We start from the raw sequence: 25,492 nt of genomic DNA, 5'->3' as shown, positions 1-25,492 counted from the left end.
CCCAGCTGTAGGCTAATACAATGTACTGAGCATGTTTAACATAGGCTAGGCTAGGCTATGATGTTTGTCAGGTTAGGTGTACTGTATTAAAATGCATTTTCGCCTTATGATGACATTGTCGGAATGTAACCCCATCGTAACCCGGGGAGAGGCTGCAATCTAAAATGATTTCTTGTGGTCTGAATGGCATGGATATTCTCCTCAGTCCTTGTCATTTACTCCCAAGGGAAGACTCTCATCCCCTTTTCAGACAGTAGAGTCCCGGTTCAGACCCATTTGCAGGCTGTTTGTAATATACAGCAGACCTGCCGGGAACCGCACAGTTATCTGTGATTCATGTGCAAATGCGGAGGACTGTGAGGATGGTTATTAATGCGTGTAATTATCCCGCTGGGGGCCGCCCTTTGGTAACTGCTGGGGGGGGGGGAGACGAGCCTGTCGCACGCTGAAAAGTGCATCATTAACACTCGCTGTGTCAGCCGCAGGCTGGGCTTCATGAAGCAGTGCAAAGCGGTAATGAGGGGGTACATCCGTCAATACCCGATCGGCCCAGTAGGAGGTGCCCTCCTGACATATAAGTATACGTATCATGGGCTCAGCCCTCGCGGGATATACTTAGGGAGCATTTGAAGGGAACGACGTGGGCCTTACCGCCCTCCCGTTTCTTTACCTTTCCCTCGATGCCAATGCCACAGTCAGCTGCCTGGATCATGCTGACATCATTGCCTCCGTCACCTGAGCAACACAGAAGATGGTGTGGGGGGGGTGAGGTGAAAGATGGGCGCCACCTTGTGGCTGTCCCCCAAAAGCACCAAAAGGCCCCAGGATAACCCGTGGCTGTATTTCAACTCACACACACAAAAAACCAAACGGCTCCTTGGCTTCCCCATGGGACGAGCCGCCCCGCCCCACCCCAGAACTCACCTATGGCACACGTGCGGTTCTCCGTGTGCTGCTGCAGCAGCGTGACGATCTGTGCCTTCTGCGTGGGCGAGCAGCGGCAGCACACCACAGCGGGGCACTGGCACGCCAACTCCACAAACTCATGCTCGTAGTAGCGCAGACACACCTGAGGGGTGGGACCGTGGCGGTGCGTCAGCCAATCGGCATCGATCCCAGGACAATGACAGCCAATCAAACAGAATACTGTACATATACTCACTGTGTGTGATACATGGCAACATTTCCCATATCTCTTTTGATATTTATTGCTGAAGTTATTTAATATAATTGAAACTAATGGGGAAAAACATTCCATGGTTAGAACATAAAGTTTTGCTGTGAATAACCACAGAGGGTTAAACAACAGCACTAAAAGAAAATAGCTAAAAGATAAATTAAGTGGTTAATTATACCCATCAGGTAAATGTAGCCCTAAAATAAAGCTGCTTAATCCGCTCTCCATTATCCTTTTCACCAGACCGATTTATTTACCATCTGTTACGTTTCACTAGAGCGACTTATGATGGCGTTTAATTCTGACCAAAAGAAACAGCGAAGCAGCTTCGTAGTCGTACTGATATTGCAGGCCAACAGCAGCACCTGAGCGCCCCCTGCCTGCCCGCCCGCTCATCGCACCTCCAGGGAGTCTCCGGAGATGACCAGGGCGCAGTCGTGCTTCCTCCTGAAGGCGTTCAGCTCCAGGTGGGCCTCCCCTCGGCTGGTGACCTGGCGCAGGGGGAACCCGGCATCAGCGAGCTGCTTACAAAAGCACCCAAGGGCCACGTATTTTCACATTTCCTGTTTCTCCTCCTTCTCAGGTGCATTGATGGGCTCTAAGATTCCATCCCCGCAGTCGCCTCTAAGGGTGGCGATACGTTTTTAGCAACACTGCCAGGTAATGTTGATGAGAAATGTTGCTTATGCACCTTCCCATTGATAAGGGGCAACAAACTCGTATTTAAAAAAAACTCTGATCAGCAGTGGGCAACTTTTCAACATAACCCAGGTCCGGATGAGTTGCCCTTTGTCTCACCTGGTTGGCAATCACCCAGCAACATTGCTCAAAAAGTTGCCCTGTGTATCATCACCTTCAGTGTGATTGGACCGTTCAGTGTGATTGGGATCTGGTAATGAAATTTTCCTGCAGCTCGGTGAATACACACACAAAAGCTGAGGCCACCTGAGAGACACAGACACCGAACATTGCAGTGTCACTCTGCAGACTGCGGGGGGCGCCCTCCACACTGAGGGACAGAATGGCGGACCACGTGCCGTTTACATTTCACTGCACCGGCTAGCGTGTGGCTTAATGCTTCATGGGTCACGCACAGCATAAATAATACACACACAGCTGAAACATTTACACATGCGCGCCCTAATAACGCCCACGTAGCTGGATACACCAGAGTGCAGTTCAGCGCAGTGTGAAGGAGATACAGAAACAGGCCCCGAGGCCGCGGGTCGGGACGCGAAAGGCAGAAATGCAAGAGAGCAGAGAAAAATTAGTGATCTGATGTCCACACAAATATGGCTGATGTGGACACCATAAACCATGGTGCTCATTTCCAGACGTGCGAATCTCGCCTGTTTCTCCAGTGGGATGTTATGGTAAACTGTCACTGTCAAATCTGACTTGATGGTGCGTGCAGGCGGGACGGGGACAAACTGCTGCGTGTGGGTATAGAGGTTACACGTACGGGCTTAAAGACGTGGATGTTCTGGCTGCGGGAGACCAGGTGCGAGCTTTTTGCGATGCAGGTCGCCGTTTCCAGTTTGTCCCCAGTCAGCATCCATATCTGAGGTGAAAGGAAAGAAAAGAAAAGAAATAAAGCAGACAGAATGAGCAGAATCTGCGCATGAGGGGAGATCCCTGTGGCGAAGCTGTACAGACTGTAGACAAGCCAAACATAAAAACCACTGTGGGATGGCAGGGAGTACAAACAGTATTCATATCAGTATTCTCCCTAACAGTACTTATCCAGTACTCTGGATAAGTATTGGATAATAATTACTTATATTCAGTACTCAAATCAAAATGAACTGAAAAGTACAGTTTGACAGCATAAGTGAGTATCAGTGGGAATTAGAGAGTTAGAGAATGTCAGTGGGTGGGGCCAAGTATCAGGGGGCGTGGCCACCACAGACCTTGATGCCTGCGTTCCTCAGCATCTCCAGGGTGGGCCGGACGTCGGCCTGCAGCTGGTCCTCCACTCCGGTCAGGCACAGCAGCTCCATCTCCCTCTCCAGGCTCTCCACCACGGCCGCCACCTTCAGCCCCCGGTCGTGGATGCTCAGCTTGGCCTGGTTGTACCGGTTCTGGAGGGATTAGAGAGAGGGGGAGGCGTGGGAACAGGCCAGGGATACGGCGGCGGGAAGGACGGGGGGAGAGAGATCCAGAGCGGGCCGCACCTCAAAGTCCTGGTACTGCTCCTCTGACAGGGACTTCTTCGCCACCACCAGAGTGCGAAGTCCCTCTCTGGCCATGTTCCCACACTTCGGGGGGAGAAAACATGTGTGTGTTTGTAAGTACATTGTGGGGACCAGATTTCCCATAGTGTGATAAAAACCTTTAACTTTTTACCTTGTGGGGACCTCCTTCTGGTCCCCACAAGGGGAAACTCAATTTTAAATAAAAAAAATCTGTGACTGCAATTAGAGATTTTAAAATGCCAAAAGTCCTTGTTTTGTTACTTATGGTTAAGGTCAGAGCTGGGTAGGGGTTAAGATTATCATTGTTGGGATTAGGGTTTTTCCCATTGACATGAATGGACCGTCACAAAGATATAATTACAAACCTGTGTGTATGCATGTGCGCACTTGTGGGGAGGGTTTGGGAAGGGACACTGGCAGGGAAATGAATCCCAAACAATCCCTTTATTTGCCAGTTTGCAGGGAAGGGCTGGCTAATCCCTGTCTTCCTATAAATCAGATAAATGTGTGACGGCCTTCATCTGCACAAACAAGCGGCCTTCACATCCCTCCCTGACCACTCCACCTACCGCACATGCTCCAGAAATGCGGCAGAAACCCAAACACACTTCCTCCCTGAAGGACAGGTTTACCCCAGCGATACGATCTGAGGAACAAATGCTGTCATCTACTGCAGTAGAAAGGAACACAGAGAAGGGCTTAAAAAACCGGGTTTTCACACAGAACGGCGCCATAAATTATCCAAAAAGACGACAGCTATAAATCATCCAGAACAAATGTCTGACCTAGCGCAGTGAGCGCTGCCCATTCAGATAGACACTTAGGTGCCGCCTCTGGGACTGAAACGGTGCCGTGTACTGAGCCGGGGATCGATGGCGAAGGCCGTGCCGGGGGCACACACTGAGCGCATGGATAAACAGGGGAACGGACGGGGATAGGAAGGACCGACGTGGAAGAGGCACGAGGACGCAGCCCCGGATCCGGGATGCCAGGACATTGCGACGGGCTGCATGATGATCGCGATTAGTGTCCCAAATAAGGCTGATCCCCGGGCGACCATGTGACATGTCATAATGTCAGCGAGGGTGTTAACTGACATTATGACATGTCACATGGTCACCCGGGGATCAGCCTTATTTGGGACACTAATTAAAATAAAACGCCCCGTGGCATTTATTGACACCCAAATAATGCCAATACAATGATAAGCATAAATGCACAAAGCCCCTAAGTGTTTTATATACTGCTATATTTAATATTTATAAAAAATAAAAGTAAAAGAACACACACACACATACACACACACACACACACACACACACACATATATATATGGTGTAGCCAAAAATTATTTGTATGCTGTGAAAAAATGGTTGATGATGAAATTACATCATTTGAAAACAATTACAGAATGTGTTTTGAATAAAACATTTTCTTGTTTCTTTATATAACACACATCATGGTAAATATCCTCAATATCATTTCCATTTTTTCCCCACTTTTCCCCACAGTGCACAAATAATTTTTGGCTACACTGTATGTGAATATATATCTCTTAATAGATATGCATATATATTAAGCATAGAGAGTTGTGTTCATATGTGTATATCCTTGATGACATTATGAATACAAAGAGATTATAAATCCTATGTATTTTCCAATTGGGATTCTCTCAGCACTCTGAGAAAGTAATCATTTTAAGACATAAATCATAATGTATTCATTAGCATGGCCTTTGCATCATTTATAAAACAATGTTTTGGGGTGCCTTGTAATTAAGTTAAAAGCATTTTAAAAGGATATTTGATAGTAAGGAGTCACTGCAGGGAACGCTACTGTAGGTCATGTGTCCGTGTGGGTGTGGCCAACGGGGCCCCGAGCTGCAGGGGCCAACGGCAGGCCAGCCGGCCTACCTCCTCCTCCAGCCAATCGTTGTACTGCACGATGCTTGCCATGGCGACGTCAGCCCCCTTCATATAGAAAGTGATGTCACCCGTGGCCTCCTCCTGAAAAGGACCGTCATCGGGGTGAGGGTGGATAAAGAGCCGGGCATGGCATACAGCTAATGCAGGCAGCTTAACATAAAATCAACAGAGAAATTAAACCTGCATTTAAGATAAACTTTATTCCTTCCGAGGGAAATTACTGTGCAGGACTAAACCACAGAGCATAAAAATACCAAAAATATAGCAAACAAACACAAAGGATACAACTTTGCAATACTGGCTCATGCAGACTACAAGATAAAAATAGGAACAGTAGCACATTTACTTAATTGTTATTTTAAATAACAATTTCCCAATCTGGTCCTTGGGGATTCCCCAACAGTCCAGGTTTTTGCTCTATCCCAGTTCCCTACCGGTAAGGAGCTGTGAGAGAGCAAAAATGTGGAATGTGTGACAGGAAGCAAAAACGTGGACCATCTGGGGTTCCCCTAGGACTGGGTTGGGGAACACTGATAAAAGTATGTGTTTTTAAGTGCGTCACATCCAGCCTCCGGCGACTCCCAGTGAGCTGCCCTGATTCTGATTAAACACACGCTTAAGCGTCAGCCTCACTCGAACAATGATGCCCATTCTCTTGCTCTCCGACGTGAAGGGGAATATCTGCAGGATGTGAAAGGTCAGGATGTGTCCGGCAGGAGTCTTCAGCTGCATGGAGGTCAAGTCCCTGCTCACCAGCGTCAGGCCCACGCTGTCCGTCCAGCGCACTAAGGCCACCTGAGGAGCAGCAGGGGTCGGGGGGTTACGCAGGTCGGAGGTCACCTTCCCTGCTGCGCACGCTCTCTAATCTCTCAAACAAACCGATTCTTAATACATGAAAGTACAGGATGCGAGCCGTGAAATCAGCCCTCCTCCGCAAGACGGTTATGGGAGTAACCAAAGGAGGAAGGCTGAGCCCCACGGAGACACATAACGTGAAGGGAACTAAGGCTACGTTCGCACTGCAGGACAAATGTGACCCAAATCCGTTTTTTTGCTCATATGTGACTCGGATCACATTTTTTCATGACAATGTGAACAGCACAAGTCACATGGAATCCGATTTTTTCAATTCCGATTTGGGCCACTTCAGTATGTGGTCATAAATCGGATACAGGTCTGATTTTTTTGCAATGCGACCTCAGTCTGAACAGCGAAATCGGAATTCGTGAGACTTTCATGTCACTTTCGATCGGCGATCGGTGCAATTCTGCGCAGGCGGAAGTCACCATATGTCTCCGTCAGAGTGTCAAACATGGAGAACACAGAAGCTGGCCAGTGGAGGGACAGTGAGGTGCTGGATTTAATAAGTATTTGGGGAGATAAATCTGTTCAGGCAAAACTGGGAGGTTCATATCGTAACCGGGCAGATTTCGAATCAATAAAGTGACATCTTTGTTTTTGCGCACGCGGGCCAGATCAGTATAGTGAACCGTTCACATTGAAATCTGATATTGCCCACATTAAAAAGAGTGATGTGAACAGGCAAACAAAAGATCCGATCTGAGCAGGAAATCAGAATTGAGCATTAAGGCCTGCAGTGTGAACGTAGCCAAAGACTAAAATGCAAAAAATAAGCAACACATTTGTCATCCACTTCTGTTTCTATCAGGGAAAAGACAAGGACATTTATAGAGCAAAGCCATAAAACGATAAACAGTTACCATACAGCGAGAGACACGTTTGGCCATAAATAGCCTAGTTTAAAGTCAGAGGAAAAACTCCCTTCAACACACTGATTGTGCAGCTGAGAGAATGTTGGCTGTCTGTCAGTGGCAGCGGCAACCGATGAACATCGCGGAAAACTGCCAGAGCGTGGCCCCGCAATGGGACTTTAATCAACATGCTCTCCACCATTCTGCTTAAAACGTCGTAGCGCATACACTTTACTGACAGGCGAGGCAGAATGACTCTCAGACCAAAATATATATGAGAAAAATGCAGTCTCGAGCTATTACAATAATGAGTCCATTAAAAACACAAAGCACGTCATTCCAAGACACATACAGCTGGGGGTGCATGCTGCGTGTGAAACGCACGCTGATCTTTCACGCACGCTGATCTTTCACGCACATGTGACTGCGTCCGCCATCAGAGAGGACCGGCCTAAAACCCCGGCCTCTCGGACGTGCTGGCGAAGGGCACGAGGTTAAACGCCAAATCACAAATTACAGTAATGTCGCCATTAATATCCTTAAGATGCAAGATTAGTTCAATATGTACATTTGGATAATGTTTTTGTCCCATAATCTATTTAAACATGGCAATTCACTTGCGGTACTAATGTACTAAAACTTATTTATGGTCCATAATTAAAACTGAAAAGCATGCATTAAAACTGCTCTCTACTTAACAGATCTTAACAAATGAGATTAGCATAACGAATGGGCCACTCGTCTCCGCCCATCAAGACGCGTTTTTTTTTTCTTCCGCTGATAGCGGGCAAACATGATGCGATTAATATTAAACCATTTTCTGGTATATAATTTAATAATGCTGTAATCCATGCTCAGACCAAATTAAAATGACATGAGATGGTTTGGTATTTATATATATACGCGTTCAGAGCCCTTAGGGCAATAATGGTAATTGGGGGGGTGGGGGTTGGGGTGGGTTTCTGATAATATAATATAATAATTACCTTTATTGACTTTATTTAACTCGCCTGCAGCCAGTGGGTGATAAATATGACTGTTATGTCATCATATACACAACAGTGCCTTTATGCCACTAAGTCTCTATTGCACCCCCCCCCCGCCCGCTCAATCTCCCCAAATTCAGCTGCAAATGAGTCAATACTCAAAACACACAGTGAAAGGCTGCTATTACGTTTTGACCTGCAAATTGTATCTCGCCGCTAATATCCTGTAATTTAATTTTGCTGCCCTCTATAGTTGGGACGTCAGTGGTGCTATATTTGGGGAGGCCTGTCTGCTTGTCGTTTAGCTCACGCTCGGCTGTGCGGCCCGCCTGGTTCAGAGACTTCAGTGAAACCTGCAGAAGCAGGGACCCCCCCGGATCGTGCAGGACACTGGCATAAGGGTGACCTCACTCTGAGAAAGGAGAGAATGTCGAACATCAACTTAATGTAACAACTTTAAGAGCCAGTGCAATGATATTCTATTCTGCCCATAAAAGGACAGTCAATTAATCTATTAATCTTTAATCTATTTTAGAAATAAACACTAACACTGGGAAACACACAAGTCAGCATTAGCTAATGTTTCACTTGATGCAGCTGCCAACAAGGATAACTGTCATAATCATTTGTCTTTATTAAATCACAAAAATCATGAGGAAAAAAAAACATTCATTCCTATACTAAGAATTCAGTGGCACTATTAGCTTCGCCGCAGTTGAAACTAATGAGCAAAACGCAACTCGAAGGTTTCAAAAGAAAAAGACTTACAGACTCATATCAGCTGCAGAAACAGGTGCTCAAAGGCCTAATGACAAACACGTGGACCGGGACACCTGCAAGGCACAGCCGGACGGAATGATTATCCGGGGCGGGATTGTTCTGGCCCGAATCAAAGAAAAACAAGGGGGCGATCCACGCTAAGATAGCACAGATGCTATCGCTGTTACTGTAACTCGGCACTGAGATCAGTGAGATCACGGTGCTTGCGGCATACCAAAGGATACCAGAACGAGGTTGGAAACAACCCGTGACAGCGTGCAGAGCATTCCTGCGCTTATTATGTGCAATTTTCAAGCACGATAATGAAAGGAGCCATGGTACGCGGAGCCCAGCGCCCCATATATGGTTGGGACGGAAAATAAACCCCTCTTTTGGCGTCCATCTTGGGCTGATAAGGCCCGAAATAGTAACGGAACAGCCGCTTTGAAGGTGATGCCGGCCTACTGGAGATACGTCCCACTTTACATTCCTTATGAAAAGCAATCCAGCCTGCAGCTCGTAAATTCTTCTGGTGAGACATTATTGTATTCTCATGAAGAACGAGTCTAGCAGAAAAGTCTCCGTTGGCATAAACTCGATGTTTTTTTTACAGGACTATGTATCATCAGTTACATACATCATGAGGCTGAACTTTTAGCCCCTGCAAGATGGCATAAAATGTCCCCTAAAACAAAAAAAGCATAATTACACAGGAAAACGCTTGTCAATTTTAAGGATAATCTATGGGTTATTTATCCTGCTTGTGTCTGCGAGGTCACGGCTGTGACGGTTTATGTCACTGATTATAATGCGCTCTTCAGAAATACATCGACAGTGTGACAAGATTAGTGGACCTGAGCAAGCATTTGCCTGGACATTCGTCAAACAGCCAAACACACACACAGCACTGGTCCTGAAAGGCGGCGATCGTTCTGGCCAGGATCGCTGCTGACCGAGTGATGAAGACGACAGACAACGGGATCTTTATGCCACGCGCACAGGGTGAGAACCAGTCAAACACAGTCAGAAACCCAAGCTGGATTTAATACTACAGCGCTTTTTTTTGTGACAGGGCATAGATCACGGAGGCTTGGTCAGATAAAATGAACCATAGGAGAAACTTTGCGAGCTGTTCACCCCCCTGATCTCATTCTCAACACAAGGCCTGCTGATACCTACTGTCACGGCAAGGTGAGAGGGCCTTGTTACAACATGGAGAAAAGAAATAGTTAGTTCATGATACCCTGCAGTCATTAGAGGCTGTGGCCAAGCCCCCCCCCCCCCCAAACACCCACCCAGAGGCTAGAGGTCTCGAAAAACACCCTGTTCACGGCGCAGTTGATTGGTTAGTTCATGACCCCTGAACGCGAGGCGTCCTCTGTTTACGATCCCTCATTACATTAGGTACTCTTCGGGGGGGGGGGGGCACATGGTTTTGTTGGTCAGTACCTTTTTGCCCTTTCCGTCACCAGGGGGCTGTTGCTTCCGGCTGGACGGAGGTACTGATGCTGCCTTAGCCTGAAACGCCACCCCCAACTCCCCCCCCCCCCTCACACTGGCCCACGGCGCCCCTCCCAGGCTCTCAGAGAAAATTAAATATTGATCTGTGCCCAGAAACAATGAGGGAGATAAAGATGAGTATTAAAAGAAATAAATAAATATACACATCACCAAGGGAGCGGATGGCTAATTCCGGGGGGGGGGGGGGGGGGGGGGGGAGTGGAAGAGGCCCAGAATGCTGTGACCGCTTCTCCTCAGGCCTCCGCACCCTGAATGGAGCTGCGAGGAGCAGGCAGATAAATAAGAAGAAGCAATCCAATCAGCCCCCCCCACGGACACCGCATGCACACTGAGAGTATTTAATGTGCAGGCAAATGGGGGCCGCACACCGCGATTCAGAAAAACCAGAAGCCCACAAAACAATTAATAACAATTAATTCAAATAACAATTCATACAGGCAGAAAATGATATAACACTCAACGCGGCCCCAGAATGTCGAGGCCAGTTTTTTTTTTAACCTGTGAACGAATTGCTTGCATCTTATCTGCCTTTCAAACTCACAAATCTCCAGATACTGGGGGGAGGGGGGGTGGTGGTAAATAACACCATCAAGGGGCATTTATTCTAATTACAAAAATCTGGCTGCGACTGAATCTGTGCTTTGTATGTTGTATTTTACATACTCTTTTCATGTGATGCATATATACAATATGTTATACAAAGTGTAGGTTTGCGACAATTTCTACACTGATATTAGCTGTCCAGACTGAATGCAACAAATAAAAAATAAACAAACACTGCTCTGTATTAGGGGAGTGATGTAACCAACAAAAGAAAGACTGGCTCACCATCAGACTGCAAATGGGCACCAGGCGTCGCAGAATCACGACTAGAACTAGCTAGTGGCAGAAAATTAAGCAAAACTTAAATTGAATGGTGAGTAAAACATTTCCATGTTATACAATTTTCGATAAATGTCAGCAAAGTGTTTTTTTCTTTAAAAAAATGGAAAAAAAAAATGCCGATAAGATTCACCACTTCGTAGTAACGCAGGAAGCTTCCGTATCCAATAACAATATACTAATAACAAATGACGACAGGCAGCTTCCTCCGCGATGACCCTTACCGACCCCCCCATATCTGTGGATATTTATGGTACGCCGTCTGGGGCTTCCCCCGATAACGCACAGCTTACGTTAGCTGCTCCAAGGACTATAAATCCAGAGAGGAACTGTAAACACAGAGATCACTACTCACCCACCAGTGTAAATGATACCGTTTCGCGATGACACACGCCAGCACACTAATGAAGAGGATCCCTCCATACCCCACCCGTTCAGTATGACACGGCTTTGTGTGCTGAAACTCAGGCAGATCTATTGGTATATACATTTAAATATTATCACAATTATTAATGAAACCACAGCTTTTTAAGTAATGTCTATAATGAGCTGAATAAAACTGCTTCCAGCTAGAATAAGCTGTACTTTAACCGTGTCACATATCCTTGTAGTGGTTTAACTCCCCTTTCTCCCAGTGTAACACCACGGTGAATTAAAAGAGTGAGTGAGTGAGAGAGTGAGAGCGGCCGCTGACCTCGTCGGGGCTGGAGGCCTGGTAGGTGCGGTTCTCGTCGCTGAAGTCCTGGTCGGCTTCCACGGACTCGGTCTCGCCGGAGTGCGACTCGTACACGGGCGTGACGTTGTGGCACAGGGCGATGGCCTTGACGGCCTCGTGGATGCGGCTGCTGACGCTCTTGCGCACCTTCGGGGGGGCTGGAGGCGGCTTGCGGGAGGGTGTGGAGCTGGTGCTGCTGCCGTTGGAACTGACCTGTGCGGACAGGGGTGGGGCGGGGTCTGCAGATGAGCCACAGGGTCTATAGAGGGTCCCAAGGGGTCTTTAGAGGGCTCCATGGGGTCTACAGAGGGTCCCACAGGGTCTACAGAAGGGACCAGTGGGTTGACATATGGGCCACAGGGACTACAGAGGGCCCAACGGGGCTAGAGGGGCCCGCAGGGGCTACAGAAGGGACCAGAGGGGCTACAGATGGGCCACAGGGTCTATAGAGGGTCCCACAGGGTCTGCAGATAAGCCACATGGTCTATAGAGGGGCCCACTTGGCCTACAGAAGAGACCACAGGGTCTACATATGGTCTACAGGGGACCCTACAGGGTCTACAGAGGAGCCCCCAGGATCTATAGAGGCCCACAAGGTCTATAAAGGGGCCACTGGGTCTAAAGAGGGCCCAAAGGGTCTATAGAAGGGACCACATGGTCTACAGAGGGTCACACAGACAGTCCAACAGGTTCCCACAGGGTCTGCAGAGGCCAGTAGCATCCGGGCTAAAAGCATGTGCACCATATGAGTCATCCTAAATGCAATTTTCAATTGCACTATTCAAACTATATAAATATCTATGCATAAATAAGGCATTTCTTTAAATATACAGTAAAATGTTTCGATAATTCACAAGCTGCATAAACATTATACCATACTGTATTTCTTATATGAGTTACCACTTTTTTTCCAAGAACTATCATGTTTATACAAGATAGAGATAGAAAAAAAACCATCAGGTCTGTCATACAATAGATCAGGAGTGCCCCCCCCTCCCCACCCCTCCTCTCTCATGTCTCCCCCTTTCGACTCGCTGCACCCATCAATTTCGCACGGCAGTGGGCTGGTTGGCACAACAGTGTCCCAGCTGTATTTGACACAATTTATCTGCTCTAGTGGAGCACATCATTTCTGATTGGTAACTGCCAGCGTAAAAAAAGCCCCTTGAAGGTTAACATGTGAAATGACAACCTTCCCCGATCCGCGCCCCCCCCCCCCCCCCGATGCTCTCACCCCCCTGCCACGCTGCGGACGGCCCCCGTCTCGCAGCCGTCTCCCTCGCTCCCCGTCGGTGGGCGTCGCCGACCGAGCTGTCAAACGCCAGACCCCGCCCCACCCCCCCCACGGCCGGGGCGACACGTTCGCATTCCGCGAGCGCTACCACCATTACCGTGTCAAATAAATTAAGCCAATTTGCTTTTCTGAATTATGTTATGTTTATTGATGTCTGTATAATTCAATTTTGCACAAATTCCATTAAGGATTATGCCCCCTGTCACAAAATGCGTTCAGGGGGTTAATATAATCAGGTTGTAATAGATTTACAGGGTGGATTACAGGGGACCTACAAGGCTATTGTCATCTTAATAATACAGAGGAGTGCACCGCATATAAAGATCGATTGAGCTGATGGGCAGCCATCGAACTCTACTGAGAGACTGACCGCCCTTAACAGAGACGGCAGCTCAGATCCCCACTGAGATGAACTGCTCTCCTGACAGGCAGAGGCACAATCATTTCCTCGTCTTGTCCTCCCCTTTAGCTGCACGCGGCGGCGGACCTCGATGCAGGGCGGAGGCCCTTCGTTCTTTTGAATGCAGGTTACCTGGCCGTACGACTGCGTGATGTGGCTCTGGATCTCGTCCATCGTGTCTGTGCCGTAGGATACGGTCCCCAAGTGGAGGCGCTTGAAAATCATCTCGTTCTGCGTCAGAGTGCCTGCAGGTCACACGACAGGGAAGGTTCCGGGATTTAGAATCACTCATGACTGCCCCCTCTCTCCTAATGAGCAGAAATCGGTAATTAATGGTGACGTTGCAATATGGCGTACAAATACGACGCTAAAATCATGTGTGTTGCAGCAGATCGGAGCTGTATAAAAAGTGCAGCAGGAGCGAGCAGGCTTCCCCTTTAAGGGTGAGTTGAGCTCTCTTGGTGCAGGGCAGTGACCAGATGTTAAACACGGAGGCATTGAACGTGCTGCAGGAAAATGCGGGTGGATTTGACGGGGAAGCGTCGCAGGATGCCCAGGGCCCTGTCGTCTGGGTGGCCCCGCATGTGCCTCTTTGCTCGGGTCGGTCGCATGCAGACAAACGTACTCAGCTCCCTGATGCACCGGCCTTGCTAATCTTTTCCTAAGTGACTCATGCATTTCCATCCGCATCCTATAAAGAAACGCTTCGCACGAAAGGGACGAGCGACCAACATCCTGGAAGAAAATCTTAACGTCTCCTGTCACATAAAAAAAAAACCTTTTCCCATAGTAAACAACAAAGAAAAACAGACCCAGTTTGATGTTTACTAAACTTCAGTAAAAAGGCCAGACTGTTAAGTGCAGTCTGTACATGATGAATACACGATCATAATGCCTTAATGACTATTCATTTCACAGTGCAAATACACCACTATAAACTACTGCACGCAAATCTACTCGTGTAAATAAGTAAGGGCTTGTATGGTTTGTTAAGTCATCATACAACTGCCTGCAGTATAAATACATCAGAGGCCCACACACACGCACGAAAACTTAATACCAGGAGGAATGTAAAAAAACAATTACATTATGTTTATGTTATTCCCCGATAAAAACTGCTGGACATACAGTCACATGCATCCAGGGAGCCATGAGAATCCAAAAGCCCCTTGTGACCGTCACCGTTGCCACACATTTCCTTCTGGGTTTCTTGTCACTTCAATCAGGAAGACAGCATATCCGCTTCCTGCTGATTCGGTGACGAGCGGATTTTTATAGGACCTGGGATGCCATCCCAAAGTGAAGGGAAAGTCACCATCCTAGCTCAATTAATTAGTTTAATTATGCTTTAGTTACGGAAGCGTTCCACAAAAAAATCACATCTGTAAGTATATATTGGCATTATATACACATTTATAAATACACACAACTTTTTAAAACACTACAACGTATGCTACAATTTACTAAAATGAAGGATTAGGCAAGTGTGTTTGTGTGAGATGTACCACCCAGTGACCTCCAATTCTTCCCCTGGGAAAAATACCTCCCGGCCTGCTCCTTCCCCTGGGCACCGCCCCGTAACGCCAGGGAGAGATCAGGGCAGGGGGCTGCAGCGAAACCGGGCGCCCGGCTCACATGCGGGAAACTTTCAAACTGCTCCCTCACACGCCGCTCGACGTCTGGAAATACCAACATCCTCGCAACAGATTGAAAGCGAATCAGACTCCCCGTCTGCTTCGAGCACCATTTGTTAATTCGTCACGCAACGTCTCGCATTTCTGTTCAGTGTCAGAACGCACCGCGAGCGAGCGGGCGACAGATTTTATCTGTTATTCTATCAATCTTCTATTGTACGATGATCGCCTCACACACTGGAGCCCCCCGGCGAGTCTCTATAGCAACACTGCTTCAGATCTTACTGGAAGTACTGTCACCAATAAAACCTTATTAAGGCGTTTAGCTTTCTCGCTCAACAGTAAGAAAACCGTAATGTAATTTATGAGATGATTCGTCTCAGATACTGTAGGGGCGGTAACGGGGGGGGGGTGCTCGGGATGTTTATTGACAAAATGCAAACCCAATTTACCGTCATGGGACAACGATGTTTCAGTTAGGGATCAGGCCCCAGCCACTGCGACTCAATTTCCTGCTTGTTGTTCAAACCCTTTGATATGTTTATATTATCAGTCTTAGTTGTAGTAGTGGGATCTGGGAACATCAGGAGAACTGCACACATTGAATGTTTCAGTAGCTTAATCGTAACATTTGGTAAACATTTGCAGAACAAAAAATTGTTAGCTGGGATGCTGCATATCCAGTCACGGCCCCCGATTAATGACTGAAAAAGTACAATGACGACTCAATGATTCGAATTCATCCAATGGCAGCGAAGGAGCGCGTTTTGACCGGCCTACCCGTTTTGTCCGTTAGCAGGTAGACCAGCCTCCCGAGCTCCTCCGGAATAGTGCTGGTTCGAACCACGGTGCCGGGAATGTGCTCATCCTTCATGATCATCCACCCGTAGGCAGCCTTGCCCATGTCCAGATTGACCCGCAAGCTGGGGGGTGGAGAAGAAACAGGGGGTCATGGGTCAGACAATCAGCTAAAAGCAAAAGGCACAGAAACATCGGGGTTTAACATCCATACAATCATCCAAATATCACCCAGCAGAGGGAATACTAGTTTCGGCATACGGATTTGGCTTTTAGCTTTGGTGAATTAACTGACATTGATGCTAATTGACATTATTAAGTTAATCACTAAATTGCAGTAATGTGTGTCTACAAACCTCTAGTAAAAATATCATTTCAGCTTGGAAAATATTCATAACACTGGAAACACTTTATCTCAAATGTGTTTAAGCTGGCGGAAAATGAATGCTGGGTCACCGAAAGAACATTCTGGTAATAGACCAACAAATACCGATATGCTAATATGAATACTGATATGCTGAATACCTGATTGGGATTATGTAGGAGAAGAGCACCGTGAAGCGGAAGAGGTTACGGAACCAAGGGCCCACGAAGCCCTGCAGTGCTACCATGACGACGGACAGTACCACCTGGGCTAAAAAGAGGGCCTTGGTAAGCCGGTTCAGCTCCAGATCCAGCAGCCCCACCTGCAGAGGCAACAGAGGGACAGGACAGCCATTGGCAGGGAACTCAAGGCGATGCATGGAAAAGGTCATTAAAGGGTTAAAGGGTGTTTTTCTCAAAACCACAAAGATTGCACTTGTGTTCTTGGCAAGAAAATACTTGCTAACTTGCCTCCCAAGAATGAACTTTGGATGCAATGAATCATGGGACTGTTCGTTGGCGAGGATGCAACTGATGCATCTTTGATATTTGGGGCTGGGCAAGAACGACATCCGGGGATTTTTGTCATCCTCCGTACTTCTCTTCTTGAATATTGGAACTGTACTTTGGCAGTAGAATATGACATCAAACGGGTAGACGGGAACACAAGAACTGTCAAGTACGCATATTGATAAACACCCATGGTTCTGAAAAATGCACCTTGAGAACATTTCTGGGAGTTGCTAACAAAGAAGAGAACATGCCGCAGAGTCCATCATGGAGACCTGCAAGGCAGAGAAACAGCAGGACAGCACTGCACTGGGCGCAGGACAGCACTGCACTGGGCGCAGGACAGCACTGCACTGGGCGAAGACAACAGCAAGCAGCTCGACAAACTGTCAGACATTCAGCTGCATCCGCCGAGTTCCCGTGACTACGATCAGCATGTTCGGAGAAAAACTTTAGTGCACAGGAAACATGACTGTACAATGCATGATGGGGAAACTGGCTTCCTTTTAAAGAAGAGACTGTATCAAGTGGAATATAATATTTCAGTTAGCCATTTTACATTAGTTTTCAAATTCTATTGCAAAAAACAGTATTTTAAAAATACAAATTTATTCTAAATGTAATCACACAAAAAAACTAACTGTAAGACTAAAAAAAAGTGCAAAAACTAATATGTTCAAGTACATAAATAAATACAGGCATTTTTTAATTAGAGAGGAGAAAGTTCACAACGGTAAAGTTTTCTGTTTTAAAGTTTGTCTCTCAGTCAGTGAAGCGTGTGGAGATGTTGAATGAAAAGCATATTAAAAAGGCATACAGTTACGTCTCTGTAAATAAGAGAGTCCTAGCATTGCACTGGTCCGGGGCGGATAGGGGGCGACACCTGCTGATTTATCAGCCGCAAATAAAAGCAGTGCAGAGCATGGTCTCCCTGTCCACACTGCCCCCGCAGCTGGAGCAAGCAGGAGATAGGGCACACGGCGTTTGAATCCTGCTGAGGGGCATGCAGACTTCTGACTGGGGCTTCCAGAAAGTTCTAAGGTCAAGTTCAGGGTCTGATGAAGACAAAATTACCCATTCAAATGTGGGGGACAGCAGACCGAGATTGACCTAATGGTTCAAAGCAATATAAGCAAAAGAAACTAATGATTATTTTTCGACCAATAAAAAGTACAATCAGTGCATTAATGAAATTTATGGCAATGCTTGATAGTTTTAACATTTAGGATAAATCTGATTGCCTGAGGTTGAGCTGGAACCCACATCAACTTGAAAGAGACTCTCTCTGGCCACGAGGCAGAGTGCATGTGGCTGGGACAGTTGGGGACACTTCCGAGATTTCCGAGGACGTTGCCGGTGCGGCGCTGTGGATTATCAGCACGCGAGTCAGAAGGCGTCATTGTCTTTGAGGGAGAGGTTCTGGCTGGCTGAACTTAACAACTCAAACATCCCGACAGCTGAATCAACACAAACATCCTCATAGAAAAAAAAGCATAATTTCCACTGATTCAGAGCCGATCGCTCTCCCTAAGAGTGTAGCAAGAGTGCAGTAAATCTTCCATCTCCACTGAAGCCCTCATCTCCGGCCGACCTGGATGACACTCTGACATTTGGGCTTTAAGCAGATACTGAAAGAACCTTTGGATGCCTTCAGCACGAAAACGTCCTGAGAGGGGGGTCATCTGGCTAACGGAACCCTGGTAGATTTAAGATACCAAGGTTGCGAACTCTCACGCGCTTGGCAAGACACTCATGCTTTCAGACTCTCACGCTCACGCAAGAAATCTTACGGCAAATCTATATTATTCCATCATAAACCCAAAATTAGCTACATCAAAAGCGTTGAGGTAGTGAGCAAAACCCTACAGACTATTTTCAACGTAATAAAACTGTTATGTACATGTAAATGCATGTGCATGCGTGTGCAGACTTGTCTGGAATTGGAAATCTCACTCCAGCCAGCTGGCCAACCCTGTGATACAGGTTGGACATAATGGTTGGACATAATGGTTTAACGGTAAAGCCATGATAAGACAGTTGAGGGCAGTCATTTTTATAATTGGCTCCCATCATTACAACATACTTTTTATCATGGTGACAACACACACAATCTTTTTGAGTGTTTATCTAATATATACCTGAAAGCCCAAAGACTTCTCTGGCCCTTAACAGGTATTCATATTTTTATCTAGGATATGAATCTATCGACCTTAAAACTCACTTCCTGGGCTACGGACCACCCAAGCATGCAAACTAATTACTTTGTTACCTTCAGCTATCCAGTTACAACAGTAAAATCTTTAACACATAATAAAACAGCCCTAATCTCTTAACGTTCTCTTCCTTCTGCCTTTCCCGTCCTGTAGCTACCAAAGAATAACAGAACAAAAGACTACAAACTAGCAGAATTGCTACATATACATAGATACATCACACAATGAGTCTGGGGACGCTTTCAGACGAAGGCGCGTGACAGACGCCCTGTGGTGAGGAGATGACGTCACCAGTCTCAGTGAAAAGGGTCCCTTTCCTAATTGGAACGACACAACTTCACATTTAAAGTACAGGTCTCAGTGCTTCAATAGACAGCCGACTAAGAAGGATACCACATGAGCATGTGTAAATACACTTATTTTGCAATTATTCAAGAATTTTTTACATGAAAGATAGGTAAAGATGCATTAGGTTGTCGTCATCTGGAAATACTTTTTTAGGGGAGAACGGAATCTGTTTTATTCGTTAAATAATCTTGAAAGACAGAGGGAGGGGTGAATGATCTGTTTTCGGTTCCAGCTGAGCCATACCTATCCAAACTCCAACTGTCCCAGCTCATTCTAGAAATGGCCAAGCTGACATAAGGCCTCACTGCCACCAGAATCTACGTCACACACCGGACCAGGCTGGACTTAGCACATTGAGCCAGAAGAGTCTGCTGTGTGCCAAGGGGTTAGCGGTTTGGGATGGCGGGCAGCAGAGGGGTGCGTGACACCCCCCTCAAGCCAGCATGCGACGAAGATGCAGAAACATGCGTCTGATAAGACGATGCAGGACGGTGACAAGCGCGTCCGGTAACTTTCATTTAACATTCAGACAGACATGCCTCACAAAAAAAAAAAAAGTCTTTAAAACGAATCAGTCAACTGTCGACTGAATACATCTGTCCTTCTTCAGAAGCACTGGTGCACAAGGCATTATGTTATAATAAGAAAGAAAACAAACTAAACACCTGCCAATCAAGCTGAGAGCTGGCAAATGGAACTCGGCAGATGCCGCATTTGGTGCCGTGGCTGGCGGGGGCGAGGCAGGGGCGAGGCAGCGGGCGAGGCAGCGATCGAGGCAGCGATCGAGGCAGCGGGCGAGGCAGCGATCGAGGCAGGGGCGAGGCAGCGGGCGAGGCAGCGGGCTCTGATGTCAGGTCAGTCGCCAGTGCCGTCGCCCTTCCATTACGCCCTGTGACCGCCCCCCCCCTCTGCCGGGAGCGGCGAAGCCTGGCTGAACAGCCTCGTGTGCAATTGCCTTTAGTAGCGGCAGAGAGTTTACACCCGCGACATGCAGGTGACGTTAATCATCAGCAGATGACAGTGGCACTTCAGACCAGGGCCAGATGGCGCTTAAGGGTCAATGGGGAGGCGGAGTACCGTCCTGGGGGGGAGGGGGGGGGGGGGGGGGTGCAGCTGAACTACGCTACTCACACACCCACTAACCAGGTAAACTTAACATTTAAATAAAGTAGCTCAATAACAATGAAATCAATGCAAGCAGAGAAAACTGGCTCCACCACCAAGAAATTTTCAGATTCATTTTCAGTCGGGGAAAAAGTCACAGAGACAAAAAGTGATTCATAGCACCTTGCAATAAGCTCAATATTAAAGACAACTGGCAATTAGCAGCAGTGAATTAAATGGCAGCTTGTCTGTGTGCCCCCACAGTGCTGAGGACATGCCCACTCTATTCATCGCAAATCTAGTCACCCAGCTTGCTCCCAACAATCACTCCCTCCTCTCAGGTTCAAATTCTGTTCCCCAGAAATGCCCCAAAACATCCAACCTATTAGAACAACCCCGCCAGCCCGTATGATCTGTCTCAACACCGGTCTGAATCTGCCAATGCATGCAGAACAGTCAGAAGAGTCAAGCTTAACTGGGAATCCAACAGCAATGAGATTTCAGATTGATTTGCATGAAATTATCATTATTTAGCTCCATAGATATTCTTCATGGGGCGGCATGGTGGTGCAGTGGTTAGCACTGTTGCCTCACACCTCTGGGACAAGGGTTCGAGTCTCCACCTGGGTTACATGTGTGTAGAGTTTGCATGTTCTCCCCGTGTCGTCGTGGGGTTTCCTCCGGCTTCCCCCCCACAGTCCAAAGACATGATGAGGCTAATTGGAGTTACTAACTTGCCCATAGGTGGGAATGGTGTGTGAGTGAATGGTGTGTGAGTGTGCCCTGCGATGGGCTGGCCCCCCGTCCTGGGTTGTTCCCCGTCTCGTGCCCGTAGCTTCTGGGATAGGCTCCGGACCTCCTGCGACCCAGAAGGATAACGATGGATGGATGGATATATTCTTCCATACAATCAACATAGACAGATGATTAGGCGCTTGTTGATTACGTGCTCACACAACTCATCCTGGATAAGGGGCTGTGGTGACCTCACCTCCCACATCTGCAGTGTGCCACAAGGCTCTCTCATTTGGACCACACTGAGCTATTTATAGCTAGGATTACTGTATATATAGTTACTTCATACACAATGCTGGCTTCCTTCAGAGCATCTAGCATGTTTTGCTAAACGTGGCGCCACGTGGGGAACTGCTGATTGCTTTTACAGGATCCCGTGGGCATAATCTCCTTTCACCGAATTATTATTATTTAAAGGCCTTAAATGCTGCTGCATTCCTTCCACATAAATATGATGGCGCATAGCGAGCAGCAGATATATAACTGCGGCCAGCTCAGGACGGAGACCTTCTCAGACTCGTCACTCCTGGCCTGAACGATGCACACCTGTCGCACTGGGGAACACGCACACTATGCAGAGCTTATATCCCCAGCCAATCGCAACATAAGAAATCGGCTTTAATGACAATCTTCGTCACAGGGCAAGGTGATACGGTAAGAATATCTCCTTCCAGAGGAAGAACCAGCCCTGGGGTTCAATAAATATAGGCATTAAAAAAAACGCACAGCCCAGCTAGCAATCTGGCGATCCAGTAGCAAATGGACCTGTCACTATTTATTTTGAAGAATGATGGTGGAGTCCCCCACTTAACAAGCGATTTTCGGCATTACAGCTGCTAACAATTACAGCCCCCCCCCCCCCCCCAGCCAGGAACAGCTAGCATAAATAAACAAGTGTGTGCTCCACCGAGAAGAGGAGGAGTTAAGCGTCGGAATAACAAGCCCGACGCGGACATCTGTCACCGTGCGCCGTGCGACGAGCCTCGCATCCTCCCTGCTTGCGTTGACAGAAGGCTCGCAATTTTGGATGGGGGGGGGGGGGGAATGCTCGGGCGCTCGAGAACTCGATGTTGCGTGGATATCAGATTCTGCGCTCGCCACATGCCGCTTCCATCGGCGTCGCAATCTGCGAGGCCCGATTCCCAGAAAGCCTGCGCGGTTCCGTGGCGGAGCGGGGTTTCCGCTGGCCAGATGTGCTGCTTACTGTCCAGCGGATCTCTCGAGAACGCCTGATATTTATTATTTACATGACTAACTCATTCGTTTGGCTGCATCTTGCACTGCGGACTGCATGCTAGCACAATGCGTTAAAGTTTTTTATTATTAAACTGTGTTGCCGTCCACTGGAAATGTCAGGGCTACATTCATCCAGCATGACACAGCTGCTGCATACATCATGTGCAGACAGTCACCTCGTACTACTTCACGCTTCTGTGCCAACATACAGTATGATATACAGGTGCCCTGGAAAATATTACCCTATACATACAACGTGAGGTAAATTCCAGCAACTCGGCAATCATTAATCATGCTAAATAAGGCGGAATTACACAGCAGAGCCTCCCAACCTTAAAATATCACAGACCATGCTGATGCTGTTAATCAGTAATCGATCTTGCTATTTCTTTTTAAGCTTGGCTTTCTAAATGAAGTTGGACCTGTCAATGCAGAAAGGTCAGTTCAACATGTTAATTAACCAAGAGGGAAATTAACTAGCTAAGAGTTTAACCGACATCTGGAGCAGAAACTTGATCCGACGAGCAATTTTTCTCGTCAAGAAACCGTGAGATTTATATGTCCCAAATTTCCAGCCTTAAAACTGCCATTGTGAATCAGCTGCCACCCTTCAAATAGCCATCCGCGAGGAATTACAGTTTACAGGGAAAACAACTGGTTTGGTGCACCTGCGCTCTCTGGTTTTCCAAGATCTATGATTTTAATTAAGTATTAAAAAAAACATAGCGAGAGGAGAAGATCAGAGGGCAGAGGAGGAGGCGGACGTGGAGACCGTGAAGCGTCCTCGGATACGGATACAGAGAGTTCCCCCCGAGAAGTTGAGTCAGAGCAATGGGCTGGAAGAAAAAGGCGTAGGAGGACAGGAGGAACGAAGGAGACTCAGGCAGAAAGGAAGAGAAAGTGATACGACCCCAAAGTCCAGGTGTGAAGGAAGAAATGAGGACAGCGTGAGAGGCTCTCATATAGATGCAGATCGCTCCCTCTCGTCTGGGGGATATGTATTTTTGTACCAGAAATCGATACACGGCGAGACTGACGTGAAACGCTGTGAGCAGCTGGTGCTTTTCACACTTTGAATAACGTATTACGATGAGTGTCAGGGAAGCCGCCTCCTGTCTCAGCCGACTTCCACAATCCCTCTGCCCGTCCTCACCGATCCGAGGGCTCTGAACACAGCACCGGTTTGCCAGTGCTAAAGACCCCTGACACCGGCCAGCAGAGACATGCCGCCAGTCAGGGGTCTTTACACACCACAGGTTTTACCACTTTTCCATTTAATTCATAAACTGCAGATTTTTTTATTCTTGTTAACATTGTACAGTTGAGTGAACAAAGATAAAAGGAAACAACTCAAATAAAACAAGTTTCATTTATAACATGGAAGTAGTATGTAACAGTGCATGTCTGACACCCTATTAACTGGTTGTGTGGTGATGGCATAGTCAAATTCTAGGCTGTCCTTTAACTTTAAATGTACCCATGAAACAGAGCAGTATTTAATGTCCCTTGCAGATAGAATGTGTCAAATTTTCTCTGCTGTTATAACTGCTAGAGGAGGTTACTTTGATGAATCAAAGATATGACATTTTCTTGCTAATAAAGGTACTCAAATGGTGAATATACTGTAAATGTATTTGCTAGCAAAGATTAATGAGTGTGTTTCTAGTAAATATTAAGTAACATGCAAATGTATAAAATCCACAAAACTTTTGACTGGTCGTATGCAATGCAAGAGAACCGACCCGTTTTATAAAGCACCTTAGTGAAAGTCATCGGCTTTTAGGAAGGGAGAACAGAACTGAACACAGCCATTCCAAGGTCCGACAGAAAGCCAGTGCACAGAGGATGCTAGTGAAGTTACAGGCAAAAACACACAGGTGGATCGGCAGGAGGTCTACGGATATCTTTGGAGGTCAACAGGGAGACGTCATACAAATAAAACACAAATGTGGATGGGGCGTCTTTACCTTGTTCTTGGCGTGGGAGGTGTTCAGCACACTGCGGGTCTCTTTGCCCGTGTAGATCACCACCCCAATCACTGTGCCTGCAGAGAAAGGCAAAAAATAATATCTATACTTACACTTCTGGTGACGATTGTATGTGTATATATCTTATCATCACACACACACACACACACACACATAATTCTTGTTAGATTCAATCGTATTTCTCTTAATTTGTAAATGTTCTAACGATAAATTGTTTTTTTTTTTCCTCTTACTACCAAAATAAACAACTTTAAACATTTTCATACACTACCTAAGACTTTTGCACAGTACTATCTTGGAATATATTAACGTTTTATTTGTTTGTGTATATTCACACACACACACAGGTTTGTAATTATATCTTTCTGGGGACTCTCCATTCATTCCTATGGGGAAAACTCTAATTCCAACATGGCGATCTTAAGCCCTACTCAGCCCTAACCTTAAACCATAAGTAACCACAGAAAATATGAGACTTTTGGTATTTTTAGTTTTTTGATTGCATTCACAGATCTTTGTGGGGACCTGAAAAATGGTTCCCACAACGTCAAAATAACCGGTTTTCATTACATTGTGGGGAACATTTGGGCCCCACCATGTAATATAAACATAATCCCCCCCCTCCCCCCCCCACACACACACACACACACACACACACACACACACACACACACACACACAAAAAGCTGAAAACACTATCACGTTCACTTGGTTAATAATTACATCAAATACGCTTGCAGCATTTCCCATAATAATTACTGATTTGTGCAAGAGTGCAAATTTTCAACATGTTTATTACTATCAAATCCTACAGTCTTTAAAAAAAAAAAAAGACGCAGATGGAGACGACATCCACCACACACACAGCCTGTGTCTCCCCATCATCTCCACAAATTGTTCTTCCATGTCCCTGCGGTTGTTTTGTGCTTCTGTGCGT

At 46.8% G+C, this 25,492-nt stretch overlaps 1 protein-coding gene across 5 annotated transcripts in view; it reads right to left on the bottom strand.

The window, feature by feature from the left end:
- The window catches only part of atp9b (ATPase phospholipid transporting 9B), a 58,219-nt gene that overhangs the window by 4,845 nt on the left and 27,882 nt on the right, over positions 1–25,492 (bottom strand). For all 5 annotated transcript variants that reach the window (XM_072705380.1, XM_072705377.1, XM_072705378.1 and 2 more), the window contains 13 exons: positions 24,535–24,611; positions 16,524–16,684; positions 15,981–16,123; positions 13,699–13,811; positions 11,852–12,085; positions 5,931–6,092; positions 5,286–5,378; positions 3,352–3,435; positions 3,088–3,258; positions 2,640–2,738; positions 1,579–1,668; positions 925–1,069; positions 671–735 (listed from right to left, as the gene is read on the bottom strand). In XM_072705380.1, coding sequence (XP_072561481.1) covers positions 671–735; positions 925–1,069; positions 1,579–1,668; positions 2,640–2,738; positions 3,088–3,258; positions 3,352–3,435; positions 5,286–5,378; positions 5,931–6,092; positions 11,852–12,085; positions 13,699–13,811; positions 15,981–16,123; positions 16,524–16,684; positions 24,535–24,611 — 1,637 coding nt within the window. The remainder of the gene's footprint in view (positions 1–670; positions 736–924; positions 1,070–1,578; positions 1,669–2,639; positions 2,739–3,087; positions 3,259–3,351; positions 3,436–5,285; positions 5,379–5,930; positions 6,093–11,851; positions 12,086–13,698; positions 13,812–15,980; positions 16,124–16,523; positions 16,685–24,534; positions 24,612–25,492) is intronic.

Source organism: Paramormyrops kingsleyae, chromosome 23, assembly GCF_048594095.1.
Source record: "Paramormyrops kingsleyae isolate MSU_618 chromosome 23, PKINGS_0.4, whole genome shotgun sequence".
NCBI lineage: Eukaryota > Metazoa > Chordata > Actinopteri > Osteoglossiformes > Mormyridae > Paramormyrops > Paramormyrops kingsleyae.
This window is presented reverse-complemented; position numbering and strand designations above follow the sequence as displayed.